This window comes from Indicator indicator, chromosome 20, assembly GCF_027791375.1.
Source record: "Indicator indicator isolate 239-I01 chromosome 20, UM_Iind_1.1, whole genome shotgun sequence".
Lineage (NCBI taxonomy): Eukaryota > Metazoa > Chordata > Aves > Piciformes > Indicatoridae > Indicator > Indicator indicator.
The window spans coordinates 15,339,267-15,352,443 of NC_072029.1; the positions used below are offsets into that span (position 1 = coordinate 15,339,267).

At 40.0% G+C, this 13,177-nt stretch overlaps 1 protein-coding gene across 1 annotated transcript in view; it reads right to left on the reverse strand.

Moving 5' to 3' along the window:
* DPP6 (dipeptidyl peptidase like 6) overlaps nucleotides 1–13,177 on the reverse strand; it is a 375,478-nt gene that overhangs the window by 42,634 nt on the left and 319,667 nt on the right. Inside the window, exons 9-11 of the mRNA XM_054390267.1 lie at nucleotides 6,231–6,385; nucleotides 5,076–5,173; nucleotides 241–364 (exon numbers count right to left, since the gene is read on the reverse strand). Coding sequence (XP_054246242.1) covers nucleotides 241–364; nucleotides 5,076–5,173; nucleotides 6,231–6,385 — 377 coding nt within the window. The remainder of the gene's footprint in view (nucleotides 1–240; nucleotides 365–5,075; nucleotides 5,174–6,230; nucleotides 6,386–13,177) is intronic.

Sequence of the window (13,177 nt, forward strand, 5' to 3'; positions counted from 1 at the left end):
GTTACAAACTGTTGATGTGTGCTTGTGGATGCATACAGTTACACATAGAGAGAGTGTGCAGGGACAGACTGTTCCTGGCTTTTTAAAAGGTGTGGGGAAAAAGAAAAGGTTTATATTCTGTGTCTGCCTAAATAAATGTGTGCCAGTTGACTTGTTGCTGGCTAAGATAACTGAAATATTTTCTCCTTGCCCAGGTTATGAAAACTGATGGCAAGTGACCACTTGTTTCCTCTCTCCTACCTTTGTGCAGACTCCTGTGGTGGCATCGCAGAGCGTCAGGATAGACACATTCTGGGCCCTGTTCAGCCAGTTTACTGCCACCTTGGTGCTGGTTGCCCATTTCACCATGGTGATGTAGTAGTCCCTGCAAACACAGACAGACACATAATAAATCACAACACTGACATCCTAACGAATTGTCACATGAAACAGCAGTCAGAGGCTGCTGCAGGCAAATGGTCCAGGAGAGATCTCTGGTTATTAAGAATGCTGCATTTTGATGTCTTTAGGCTTCCTTATGTATGGATTTCAACCCCTAAAAATGACAATTTTTAGGGCTATGCAGGTGTTTTATCTGCCACTTCTGAAAATCATTTTCAAAGAAGAGAAGAATTCAGAGATAAAGAATCTTTCAAGCTATTCAGTCTTCCAAGAAGGACTGAAATGCCTGGAGCTACAAATGCATGCACAGGTGGAAAAGAAATTGCAAACAATTTCCAGTCTCAGCACACTAACTGGCTGACAGAACCATCGTTGTCAATGGTTGGATTCTTTGTTATGAAGAGTTAGTGGCCACTAAATATGCTTACTTAACATAATAACATCCTGCATTAAAAAAAAGGAAAATGGCAAGAAGAGACATACAGGGTTTGGGTAAAGCAGATGCAGTTGGTTGCCATAAAGACATCAGCAGAGATGTGACAGCTTGCATTGGCAAAATCATCATCCCACAGTCCCTGTACCATCCTCTATTGCTGGACATATTCAGGTTGTAGTAATACTTGGAGTAAACCACCAGTGTGGGTTCCACAGCCCTGTAATCAATATTCCTGTGCAATAGTGAGCAATGGAACCACTTAGACTGGTCTGGAAAATACAGAATCACAAATAAACACATCCGTGATCACCACCTCAGAGGCAGTCTGTGATGGTACTCAAAGATGTGCACCTCTGCAACAGTTCAGGGCTTCGCTTTGTCTGCAGGGTAAAACTGGCTGAGCTGACAAAGCTGGGGATGTTATAACACACTGCTGGGCTATGCAGGACAAAGACATCCTGAAATTATAGCATGACTTCTCACAGCATACAGTCTATTAAAAATGTATTAGTTCATTTGTTTGCTATAAAATATGTATAAGGAATTGTTGCTCTCTTTGGAATTAATGTGCTGTGTCACTTGAGAGTACTTTGTGTGCTGGCAAGCGCCCCTGAATATACTGAAAAGAAAGGGCAAGAGCAAGAAAAGCCCATTTGTCTAGCAAAATAACAAGTTGGAAATTGACTTTGTAGTTTCCAGTAATATTTAGTGTCTGAATCTGGCTGGGGAAAAATAACAAAAGACATAAACAATTGCATCCACTGCACTGGAAGGCAGAATGCTTCCAGGTGAGACAACAGCAGTCTGAAAATTCAGTGCTTGAAATAAAATTGTAATTTTCCTCTCTGTCAACAATGGCAGAGGCCCAAAGAGGAAAAAAAAACCAACAAAACAAAATTAAACTGTGTAACAATCTCTTCTTTCTCTCCAAATTTAACTGAGCAGATTCAGTCTCCCCAGAAAAGGGTTTAGAATTTAGTGCATGTTATAGCTTGGAGCATTTTTTTCCAGAAATACAAATTAAAGTGCGAAGGACACCTATTCAATTTTTACATCTCTATCATCATTTGAACACAGTTCTTTCTCTGGAACTTTTGATTACTACTTTAGGTCAAATGTTGTCTTCTCTACCACCCCAGAGATTGGCCCAAAGTCTCAGTTTCTCTTGGAAGCTTCTCCCAGCCATCAAACCCATGGATATCCCAGCCAGAAAAGAACTGCAGATACTTGTACAGTTGTTACTCTGGTCTCAGAGTATTATAGAGTCTTCAGTTTACTTCACATCTCTGCTGTTGGACAGCTGAGTTTTGTTTCCCATTTTGCAGAGGAAAATGTGGCGATTCATCTCAGTTCATTTTAAACCTCTAAAGCTCCAGCAGATGCACTGGTTGAGCACTAAGCGGGGAGAAGCAGGGTATTAATGCATTTCCCAAGTCTTCCTCACCTGACCTGTCCCAGATTTGATACAGAGCTGATTTAAGGAGAACACATTTCTTCCCATAGAGCAAATTCTAAACCTCCTGGTACCTGACCATTTTGTAGACATATACCTCAGGGCAGGTCACACTTACCTAAAGGAAAGCAATAACTTTTTGGAGCCCCTACAGGAACAACACAACTATGCTGAGCTTTTCAATCTATCTCCCCATCCCACTGAAGACATTGGGGGTTGGGTTTGCAATCATCTGAGACTGGTCACTGTGCAGCACCCTTATTGATATCCTAACTTTACTTAGCTATTTTCTGGAGGTAGGAACCTAAAATATGAAGTACAAAGCTACAGAATGAGTACCTGAAGTACAATACCAACAATAAAGCCATAAACAAAGACCAGACAATGATGTGGCCAAGGAACAGGAAGCAAGCCCAGCACACAGTTTGTGGGGCACAGAGATTTCCTGCCTCTGATTCAGACTTCAGTTGTCTGAGTTTCTCCATTATTTATCTCTTCATGATCTGTGCAAGCACCAGTGATGATTTCTGCACTCAGGGAGGATAACGTCTTTTGTAAGTTGCCACCTAGGGTGCAAACATGACACGAGAAATAAGCTGGATCATGGTTGGATCATCCAAATCTGACCACTTGATGTAACTCTTGGGGTCCAAATGTTTTCACTAAAATAAAAAATGTCTGTCAAGCATTAAATTTTATAATACTTCCTCCTTCCCCCCCCCGCCCCATTGTAATTTCCATTCCTTCCCTCCACATTTTTTTTTCTCACAGAAAAGCATGGCATTGGAGAAAATTTGGCAAAAATGTTCAGAATTAAAGATTTTTTTTTTTAGGGAACAGTCATCAAAATTGCACATTTTCCTAAAAAATTATGGTTTTCTGTCATCAGCTTTACTTTTTTTTTTTTTCTTAGTGAAAAATATCCCACTTCTGTGGGAAATTTCTGACTGACTTTAATTCTTAAAGAAAAAAGACCTTGGCATATCTCCACTTTATTCTCAGCTTAATTAATTGTACTCAACCACTTTGCTCCAGACAAAAAGAAGACCAAGAAGTACCATTCTGTCCATATATCATCTGTGTGAACAGATTGAGCACATTGAAATGCTTCAGACAGGATGGCTCTGCGTGAAGATCCTTATCACCAGCTTCCCCTGCTTCTTTGGAACTCCCTTCTGTAACTGTACAGTGCATCCCTCTTGTCTATTTTAATGAAATGTTATCACACTAATCCTCTCCTTTCAGAAAAACATATGCATAATGAAAATGCCCCCCTATTGCTCTAGCAGCACTACTTACAACACGCCCTAGGGATGGCAATTGCCATGGTTTTGATGAAATATACAGAGGCTAATTAATTATGACATATTTTGCATCATTTTGCAACATTGATTGAACCAAATAAATTACAGCCACCCATAACCATATAGAAAAATGTATTAGCAACACTTGGATCCTGCAGTCTGAAATTATTACTGTAATGAAAACATTTCTGAGTCTGTTTACAAAGCATACTAGCAAAAGAAGAATGATATTGTCTAGGAGCTACACTATGATGGGTATACTGGGATCCCAAATTGCTGCCTGTTGTATAGAGATCTGAAGTGGCATTTTTGAAAGGCAAGTGCATTTCTGCCCATTTGGTTTGGTCACAGGTCATACAGCTTTGGTTGCATAAATGGATGTAGGGTATTCTACAGTTATTCAGTGAAAACATGTTCTGAGGCTGACACTAGCTTTCCCAGCAAAGAAAGGCAACTCTCACCATAAAGAGTTTAGTATCCTCTCATCAGATGACTACTCAGCCTGTCCACAGGCTTTATATATTTATCATGCACAGCAAAGATCACCCCTGCACCCTCCCCTGCCCTCTAAACTGCCTTGTTTCATTACCTCTGTGCTGTACCTCTGTTTTTATTCGTGCTGGAATTACAGATCCAGAAATCTAATTGAGCAATCAGTGAAAAACAGGTGAACACACATGTTGGTTGGATACTCCTACACTAAGAAGTGATGAGCCTGGGACATCTTGCAGCATTATATTTGGAGGGGTGACTGTGGATACCTCTGATTTCTGGCCTGCTATAAATCCGTGTTGAGTTTGCATCAAGATTACTGAAATCTGGATTTGGTTCCTAATCTCTGGGCTTTCCAGGGAGGAGTGCCATGCATTATCTAAAGCTGCTTTTCTCCTCAACAATATGATCTTCCTTTCACAGACCCATAAACCTAGCTGAATCACACGCTAAAGTTCAAGTCAAATTATTAATCCATTGCTGAACACAGACTTAAGCACTTCATTAAAAAAAGATGTCTCAAGTAGCTGGCTGAATTGTGGGCCAGCTTCTAAAATCCACTTGCCCTAAACCTGGCAAAGAGCTTTTCTTTGGGCAATGCATTTGCAAAAATGAAGCACCTGGTTTCACTGCTGTGTTCATGCCATGAAGCAGTGAGCTTGTGTTTATGTGTTACGTGGCTGCCACGTGTCTGCTCACAGTCTTTCATATAGGCTGCAGACAATGTTCCTTCTGCAATGGGAATTAATGTGTTCTTATGAATTTGGGGACATGCTGGCAAGTTCTCTAAAAATACCTATACCCTGAAGTCAGTCTGATTTAAAGTAAAAAACCAATAATAGTCTAGAAAACACAACTAAGAAGACAAATAATTTGAAAAATTTTAAGCAGATTTACACAAAATGAAACTCTTCAATAGTGAGAGAGATAGGTACCATAAAATGATCTTGGAAAAAGTTAGAGTCCAAGAGATTTGTGGTCCAGTATCCCAGGGTGAGCAAACACCTACCTCATTCTCTGATCATCTGGGGGAGTCATTTCCCGGTCATGGGTAGGTCCATTCAGACCAATGACATGCAAAGAAATAGTTGGATTTTCCATTCCAGCCTGGATTTTAAAATAAGAATAAATTACTACACTTTATACAAGACAGTATGGCTTTGATTCATTACATCCTTATGAATTATAAAATGCATTTCCATTGTATGGGGTTGTGGACTGGAGTGCTGTGGTCATTCACAGGGAGACTGGAACTCTATTGATGTGGCAAGGAGCTGTGAAAAGGTTGGTAGGCACAACCAGGAGGTAGTTTTACTTGGGACAACTTTAGCCTTGGTAAAATCTCTATTTTTCATGGCAGCTAGCATCCCCTGCTGCCCAAAGCTTTTCACAAAACCTGCATGTATGTGGATAACTCTCCAGTTAAATTATGGTTCAGTTTGGACCAACATGTGAGGTCTTAGGTGACCTGACACCCATAAAATCTGACTTCAGCATGGTATACATCCTCTGCTGTCTTACAGCAGAAAACCCTGGTGACAGCAGCACAAATACTGGTAGAGGTCAGTGCTAATGCTGTGTTCCCACTGTGGGACTGTTCTACAGGCTTCTGCAATCACAGAGAGATTGGCTCTTAAGTTTTTTTTTTTGTCCTTCACTATGTTCTTCATAATGCTTAGGCACAATGTCTCCAAAACTATACTACCTCCTCTGACATCAGGCCATCCTGGATGGATGGACTTGGAAACCTATACATTGAATTTTCTTTCTGTATTAAAGAAAATACACCTAAATGTATAGGTATGGGTCCAAAGCAAGAATATTTACAGTCCATTTTATTAAAGAAAATAAAAAGAAAGAAAATATACCTAAATGTATAGGTATGGGTGCAAAGCAAGAATATTTACAGTTCATTTTCATTATTTTTAGAATGACTAATATTTAAACCAGAAAACTGCACTTTTACAAGTGCAACTAGAGTAACAAAGACCACATTCACTGTGGAACAACTGATTGTCCCTTAGATGTTTATTTTCACTGCTTAGGAATGTGCACTATTAGACAGTCTTGTGCCTGGGCTTATCAGAAAAAGAAATAGGTGTTTGTTTTTGTTTTTTTTTTTTTTTGATAGAACAACAGGACTATTTGTTTTATTTTCCCTTACCTTTGGATAATGATATGTTTTAACAGTAGGGTAAAGGCTGCCAGTGTATACTGGGATCTCCATGGTGGGGACTCGGGAGGCATTAATTGTTGCATATGCTAACCTGGTGCCATCAGGAGACCACCAATGAGCAATATGAGTCTTCAAGATCTCCTCTAATGAAAAAAGAAGACAAAAAAAAAAAATAACAGAAAAAGAGGCTATTAGACATAAATTACTAGTTAGCAGTAAATGAAACAGCATAGACCTGAAAATCCCAGTCTAATCACAGCACAGGGAGGATGCCACAGGAATACCAATGAAAAAATATTCATTAAATTACACCACATGCACAAATGAACACAACTGATAACAATTATTCTAAATATATAGGTTATTAAGCATAATTATATTGCTGAAGAAACATCAAATTATTCATATTAGTGCACATATTCATTCCAGCATAACAGGCCCTGACACCCCTGCTATGTGTCCTGTAGGATACATGAACATCTACCTGTGCATGTGTAGGCAGTGCTTGGGTTCCTACCTGCCTGTGGGTTCCTCATGGTAAGACAGAACTGCAGTGACTGAGCTTTAGTTCTCCCACAAAGAGCTCACACAGTCATACCAGACATGTATCAATGGATTCAAACAGCATTTATACTTAGATATAAGTGCTTCAGCTACAATGTACATCCTCCTAAGATCTATTGCCAGTTGGAAATAAACAAAAGTAGCAATTTTATATAAGTTATGCAATGCTGGGATTTTAAAACACTTTACAAGATACCAGGCTTTGCAGTCTGTGACTTGGATACCACCTTGACTGTTATCCCTGTTTCATTTTTCAAATCACTTTTGCAAAGCAATTTTCCATAAGTAACCAGGGTCAGAGACTGATCATTTTTAGCTCTGAATTTTGGGATTACAGATTTTTTGTTTGTTTGTTTGCTACTGTTGGAAAGGTACTCAGAAAGATGCCAATAGAAACATGTCAGAGTTCCAGTAGGTAAGGTGAAAACCAGATTGCCACAAAAAAGAAATCAGTTTCAAGATTGGCAAAACCTAATTGTCATTAAACACAATTTCAAAGAACTTTTAATTTCTAATACTTCTTCATTACAAAGATGACTTCAGCTTATAGAGATACAGAAAAGCTGTAAAATTCACTCTTTGTCCAAAGTGTCTCCAGCTACTGACATTTGGAAGACACTAGGTTGGCTTTTTAAACCTCTCATTTTGCAAAAGGCAATAATGTAATCCATTTTCATTAAGAGGGTGAATATCATATGAGTCATCCCTATTTAAACCATAGCAGAAGGGCTTACATATGCTGTACAGATTGATGGGCAGGAAGACAAGTCCCATTACTTTAATGTGAGAACAAGAATTAGAGTGGCTGCAGAGTGTTCCTAAGCCTTCACCCACCACTGAAACCCTGCTATACAAGTTCAAGCATCTCCAACTTCTGCTGTTATCATTGGTCAATGCAAAAAGGAACGAGGATTTTCAGAGTTCAGATCTACCATGTTCCCACACTACCCTGTGATGACCTCTTGATCCAACCAGCATGTCTCTCTGGTCTGAAGAGTAGAAACTCACCTGTTTTATTTCTTAAAAAAAAAAAAAATCTTGGAGGAGTGATCCTTGGAGAGCAGAGAGACAATTACATTCATCAAATGGACACTTTTGTTACACCAGATCTGCATGATGGCTTAGGATAAAATTCAAGGTGCCATTAGAGAGGGTGCAAGAGAAAATCACCCTTGATAGTTATGCCTTCTACAAATAGCACATTAATACTTCATGGAAACATCTAAGTGAGGTTTCAGAAAGATGTCTTAGGAAGTTGCAGATACTAACACAAGAAAGTACAACTCTGGCAAAATTGCTTTGCTGCATTGTGCCACCTGTTGTGTGCACATTTAAAAGATACTGCTTTTGACTTTTAGATTGGTTGCTCATTAAAGAGACAATTAAGAATACAAAGAAGAAAGGAGTAAAAAGATTTGGCAGATGAATCCTTGACATTTTAACATTAATTAGGAATGACTTTATTCAGCAAACATTTTCTCCAGGATCTCAGATTTAATGAAGCAGTTCTGATGAAAGTCACATGCCAAGAAAGGCTTTAGTGCAGGTTCTGTGGTCCTCTGTTAATGAGATTTAATTGTGGGAACCTTTGCCTTGAAACAAAGCCAGGACCTTGTCATTAAGAGAGAGAGATCAGTTAGTTTTAACAAACCAGAGAACATTCTTGTGAAGTATAAAATGTATTAACATCAGAAAGTTTCAGCTGAAACTAAAAATTTGCAGACATTTTGTTCTTGGGGACACTTTATTCTTTGTGATTGCATTTACCACATGCTCAGAACATCAGCTGCATTCAGTACTCCTGAGTCTCTCTAAAGTCACTTCAGAATCCACTTCACATACATTAGAAATTAGTGTTTTCTTAAACACCAAAGATCCCCTCCACATATATAGCTCATGACATCCTAGCTAAGAGTATGAAGTGATAATTGATCAACACTGTTGCTCTCTTCCTCAAAACCTGCAGTTGCTGGGTGCTACATGGGACATTCAGTCATCAAAAATAGTGAGAATGATGTGTGCCTTAACTTAAAAAAAGGACTGTTCAGATTCGGTGGCACATAAAACCCTTCTACAGGAGTTAGCAACCAGAGAAAGACTGGTCCTGAGAGCTTTTTTAACTGCTAATATCTTCCTAATACAGAAGGCCCAGGAAAAAATATAACAATAAATGCAAAAAACCCCTAACCTTTTCCAAGACAAAAATGACTCATGGATCCATACTGCAGTTAAACAAGAGATCTTCAGGAGAGCTGAATGGTATGTCCACCTCTGGTGAAGCTCCTTGTGTTACACAAATGAGCTGCAGTTAACAACTGCAGGTCATTAACTTCAAAAAAGTAACTTCCATTTACAACAGCTGAGCAGGTGGCCTTGGAGACCGAGCAGAAAGGGTTTTTAACTGCATCTAGAAAAGCAGAAGCTTTTTGCATCTCAAGAAGCCAAAACAAGGCTGTAATGGGTAGAGGCACTTAGGTTTCATTTATTAAATAGAACAATTTATTTTATACTGTTAACATTCCCTTCTTCTTCCAGATCTTGCATTTTCTTCTTCAGCAGGAAATCAAAACAATATTGTTAATGTTGTGCCCACAGAAGACAAAGATGGAAAATAAATTGATTCTTCTCTGAGCAGGTGCACACACACACACACACATACAAACATATCTAGTTTTCTGCCAATAGACTAATTCATTTCAGAATATTTAAATTTTTACACAATTTTTTTACACAAAGAATGATGCAAGATTTTGTCTGACAGGGGCAACTTTTCCTTCTCTGTTATTTATTGCTGATGTGGTAAAGTGTAGCAATTCCAGGAACCACAATCAAAGGAGGTTTTTTTGTGCCATGTATTGTAGATGATGCTCAAATCATTAAGTATGTGGTGTGCTGAAGAAATTTTGCTGTTTTATTAAAATTGTTAATAAAAAAGGAATCTGAAACAAAAGGAAATTAAAGCCTAGCATAAAGGCCATGGCTTACATTAGGAAAGAAAACTCAAAAGAATTTGTCAGTAGGAAGCATCAAAAGAACATAAGAGAAAGAGAGATCAGAGAACAGAAAGGGGGTCTAGGAGAGGAGAAAACAAAGACTTCTGAGGTAGAGAAACCCCAAGGGTTCTCATAGAAACATCAAATAAATACAAATGCTTATTTGACAGCTGTCATCTATTTTAAAATCAATTACTAGATCATCTCAAACCACCAACCACACATCCAAATCGATTACTATTGTATAGTTTGAAAGCAACTATTTTTATCCTGTTAGGCAAAACACATTCTTCACGTTGGCCTTCACTGACATGTGTTTCAGGGATAGCTTTAGAAGAACACCATTTCAGCTTTCATACATACCCAAGTAAATTTTTCTCTCACTTGCTGCAGTGTACATCTACACTGACTTCCATTAAGTCATTTTAATAGTTATGAAATAGGTGTAAAAGTATTGATGTGTATGCAAATAGTAGAAAACCATTTTATATTAGTGCATCCAATCCACATTTTTCTGTATTGACATTACTGATGTCAGCAACAGCCCTGCAGCACTATTGATTTCCGTGGAGTTCATCCTCTTTCTCAGTTGTGCAATGGAGACAAGTGGAAAAAAAGCCATTTTGCAGGGCCATGAAAAAATTCAACAACCTTTTGTAGAAAAATAAAACATTTCTTGGCAGATCCCAACCTTCAGGTTCAGCCTGAAGTCCCTCTGTGAGGATGACAACTGTTCTCAAGGTATTTGTGCAGTTGTCCAAAGGATCCTTAAAGAACCATGGCTTGCATTGCTCATCCCAGTGACCACTTATTTCCACTCAAAACCCACACCCACCTCTGCCCCTGACAGGCAACAAGCTCGTGAAGAATAAAATACTACTTAGTTTCATGGTGTTTTTGAGGGTGTGCTTTGGGAAGCACATTTTAAATATCAAACCCTTGATCCACAAAGCTCACCACCTGATGGCAGCAGCATCATGCAGCAGCGGAGCCAAAGAGATGCGGGCAAGGAGCTCTCATGTGTTTGGCAGCCAGGAGAAGGTGGCAGCCCCTCATCTTCAGGAAAGGAGCCCAGCCAGGAGATTTGCATCTCCTCAAGCACAGGGAAGGTGTGGGCTGAAAGTGTCATTAATTTCCCCTTAGTCATGCAGTTTAATTGCTTGAACATATGTTGTTTCCTGCCCGTGCAGCCCTGCAGCCCCTTGCTTATGCAGAACATTGTGTTGAGGCAGTGGGTGAAGGTCTGACCAGTGCTTCCTGCTTCCCCATGCCCAGAAGCTGAGGATCTGGAGAAAAGCTAATTTCAGCAGGATGGTTCACTCTAGGCACTGAGGATAACCCCATGGGATTCTTTACGTGTTCTGTGTGGTCAACAAGGTTGTGTCTTACCTCCACATCTCTTATGTGGGCCCCAGAACTGTTGCATGGCCTGAGCAAAGCCCAAGCTTGGCAAACAGGCAAACCCCACAAAATCTGAAGGCAAATAGGCTGTGGTCCATCTTTGTTTCTGCAAGGTGAAGTTGGTTCTGTGTAACAACAGCACAAGTGGCCATGCTGCAGCAGAAATGTCACCAGTGGTTGCTCTCTGATACCAAGTGAGGACCCCAGAGGGAAAAACACAAGGATGAAGAGTAAACAACGTGCAGCGGAGCTGTAGTGTACACATCAGAGGCAATACTGCCAAGCAGCCTGGCCAAGTCTAGACCACTCCAACTTGGACTCCTCATTCATATTTCCAACTACCAGCAATATCCACCATTGTTTTTTCTGAGGACAATTTTTAGGACACCTCTTCCCAAGGAGCAGGACTGAGATCATGTTAGGATGGCATCCATCTGCTGACAGACAGAAGAGAGTTTCTGAGGCTACTCATCTCACCCACAAAAAACCTGCTGGTTTAATGCTTGTGGTTTGTGTTTTTCCCCTGGTCCATTGATTCTTCTAATTTGTTCTGTTTCCAACACTAAAGGATCCTGTGGTTGTTGTACGAGTCAGGGCATTGGGGTGCTGTTTATTGACAAATTACTGCCAGATATTCTTTGCTGTCTCAGTAGGCTTGGAGGGCTTCAAAATGTTGGTGGTATTGACTACCAACCTGATCTTGTCCTCAGGTACATCCTGGCAGCTCCTACCAGAACACAGACAGAAGGCTGCAATACCTAAGAAACTATGAGTGTTTAAAATCTGCCTCACCCATCCAAGTGGATTTGTTGAAATGAAAACACCTAAGCAAACAGATGCACACTGTGTGATGTTCACAGAGAAATATAGGCAGGTTCTCACAAATAAGATAAGAATTCACCTATTTGGAAATGGCCAGAGGGGCCAGGGGCTCCTCCAGAACATTTTCCACCCTGACACACTGAGCACATTCAGCTGTACAAATCCCACTTGGATGGTAAGTGGCCAGGTAGAGGAGATGTCCATCAGGTATCACATGGATCCAGAAGCAATAAGCAGCTCCCCAGAAGGTCTACTGTCTCCTCCAGAGCAACTACAGCAGACAGGCAGGCAGAGTTACCACACGTCATACATGATGTCACACTGTCCTGAGGGTGCATCAGTATTCCAGGTCCTGTTTTGCAGTAAATATTGTTCTCTTTGGACAAACACAACAATGTCAAACTCCCTCCATATCCCCCTTCTGCTCTTCTAAGAAGTTTCATTCTCTGTGCTTCTGGCTTTTTCTTCCCTGTGCACCATCCTTAGCAATCCTTAGTTGTTTGCTTTCAAAAGCATTAATGATTAATTGCTCACAACATCTCCTAACAATTAGCAGGTTTCCTCCTCTGGTGGTGTGAGTGTTTGAGACACGGTAAAAATCTCTTGGACCGTTCTGGCTAAACTGTCATGCAGACACTTCATCAACACAGGCAAGCCTGTGATCTGTCAGGATGTCCAGATGTGATCATGAAAAGGGGGACTGAATTACGAAAGCAGAAATATTTCTCACAGATCCCATTGTCAGATATTCCTGTTCCTAACACTCCAAAGAGCAAATGTATGGAGAAAACCCAACAGCAGTGGCACACTGCTGCATGCCACTAATGCATAATAAGAATGTATTTTTCCATCATCTGGCATAAACACAGCCTGTTGTCAGCTCTCCATGAAAGCTTGTTAGCTAGAGGCACTAAATCTGTAGAAACTTTTCCTGGCAAAAGTATTCTGAGTAATTTGCACTGCATCTCATTGCTGTAGGTAAATGTTCATTGCAAGGACATATTGTACCTTTTCAATTGCTAAGGACCTAGACAAGACAGAACTCATGTTGCCCAACTGACTGAATGCAGCAGCTTTTCTTATAGTCAAATAATTTTTTCCCCCCTCTTCTGTCACTAAACAGGTTGCTATGACTGGAAATACAATTTGCTTATC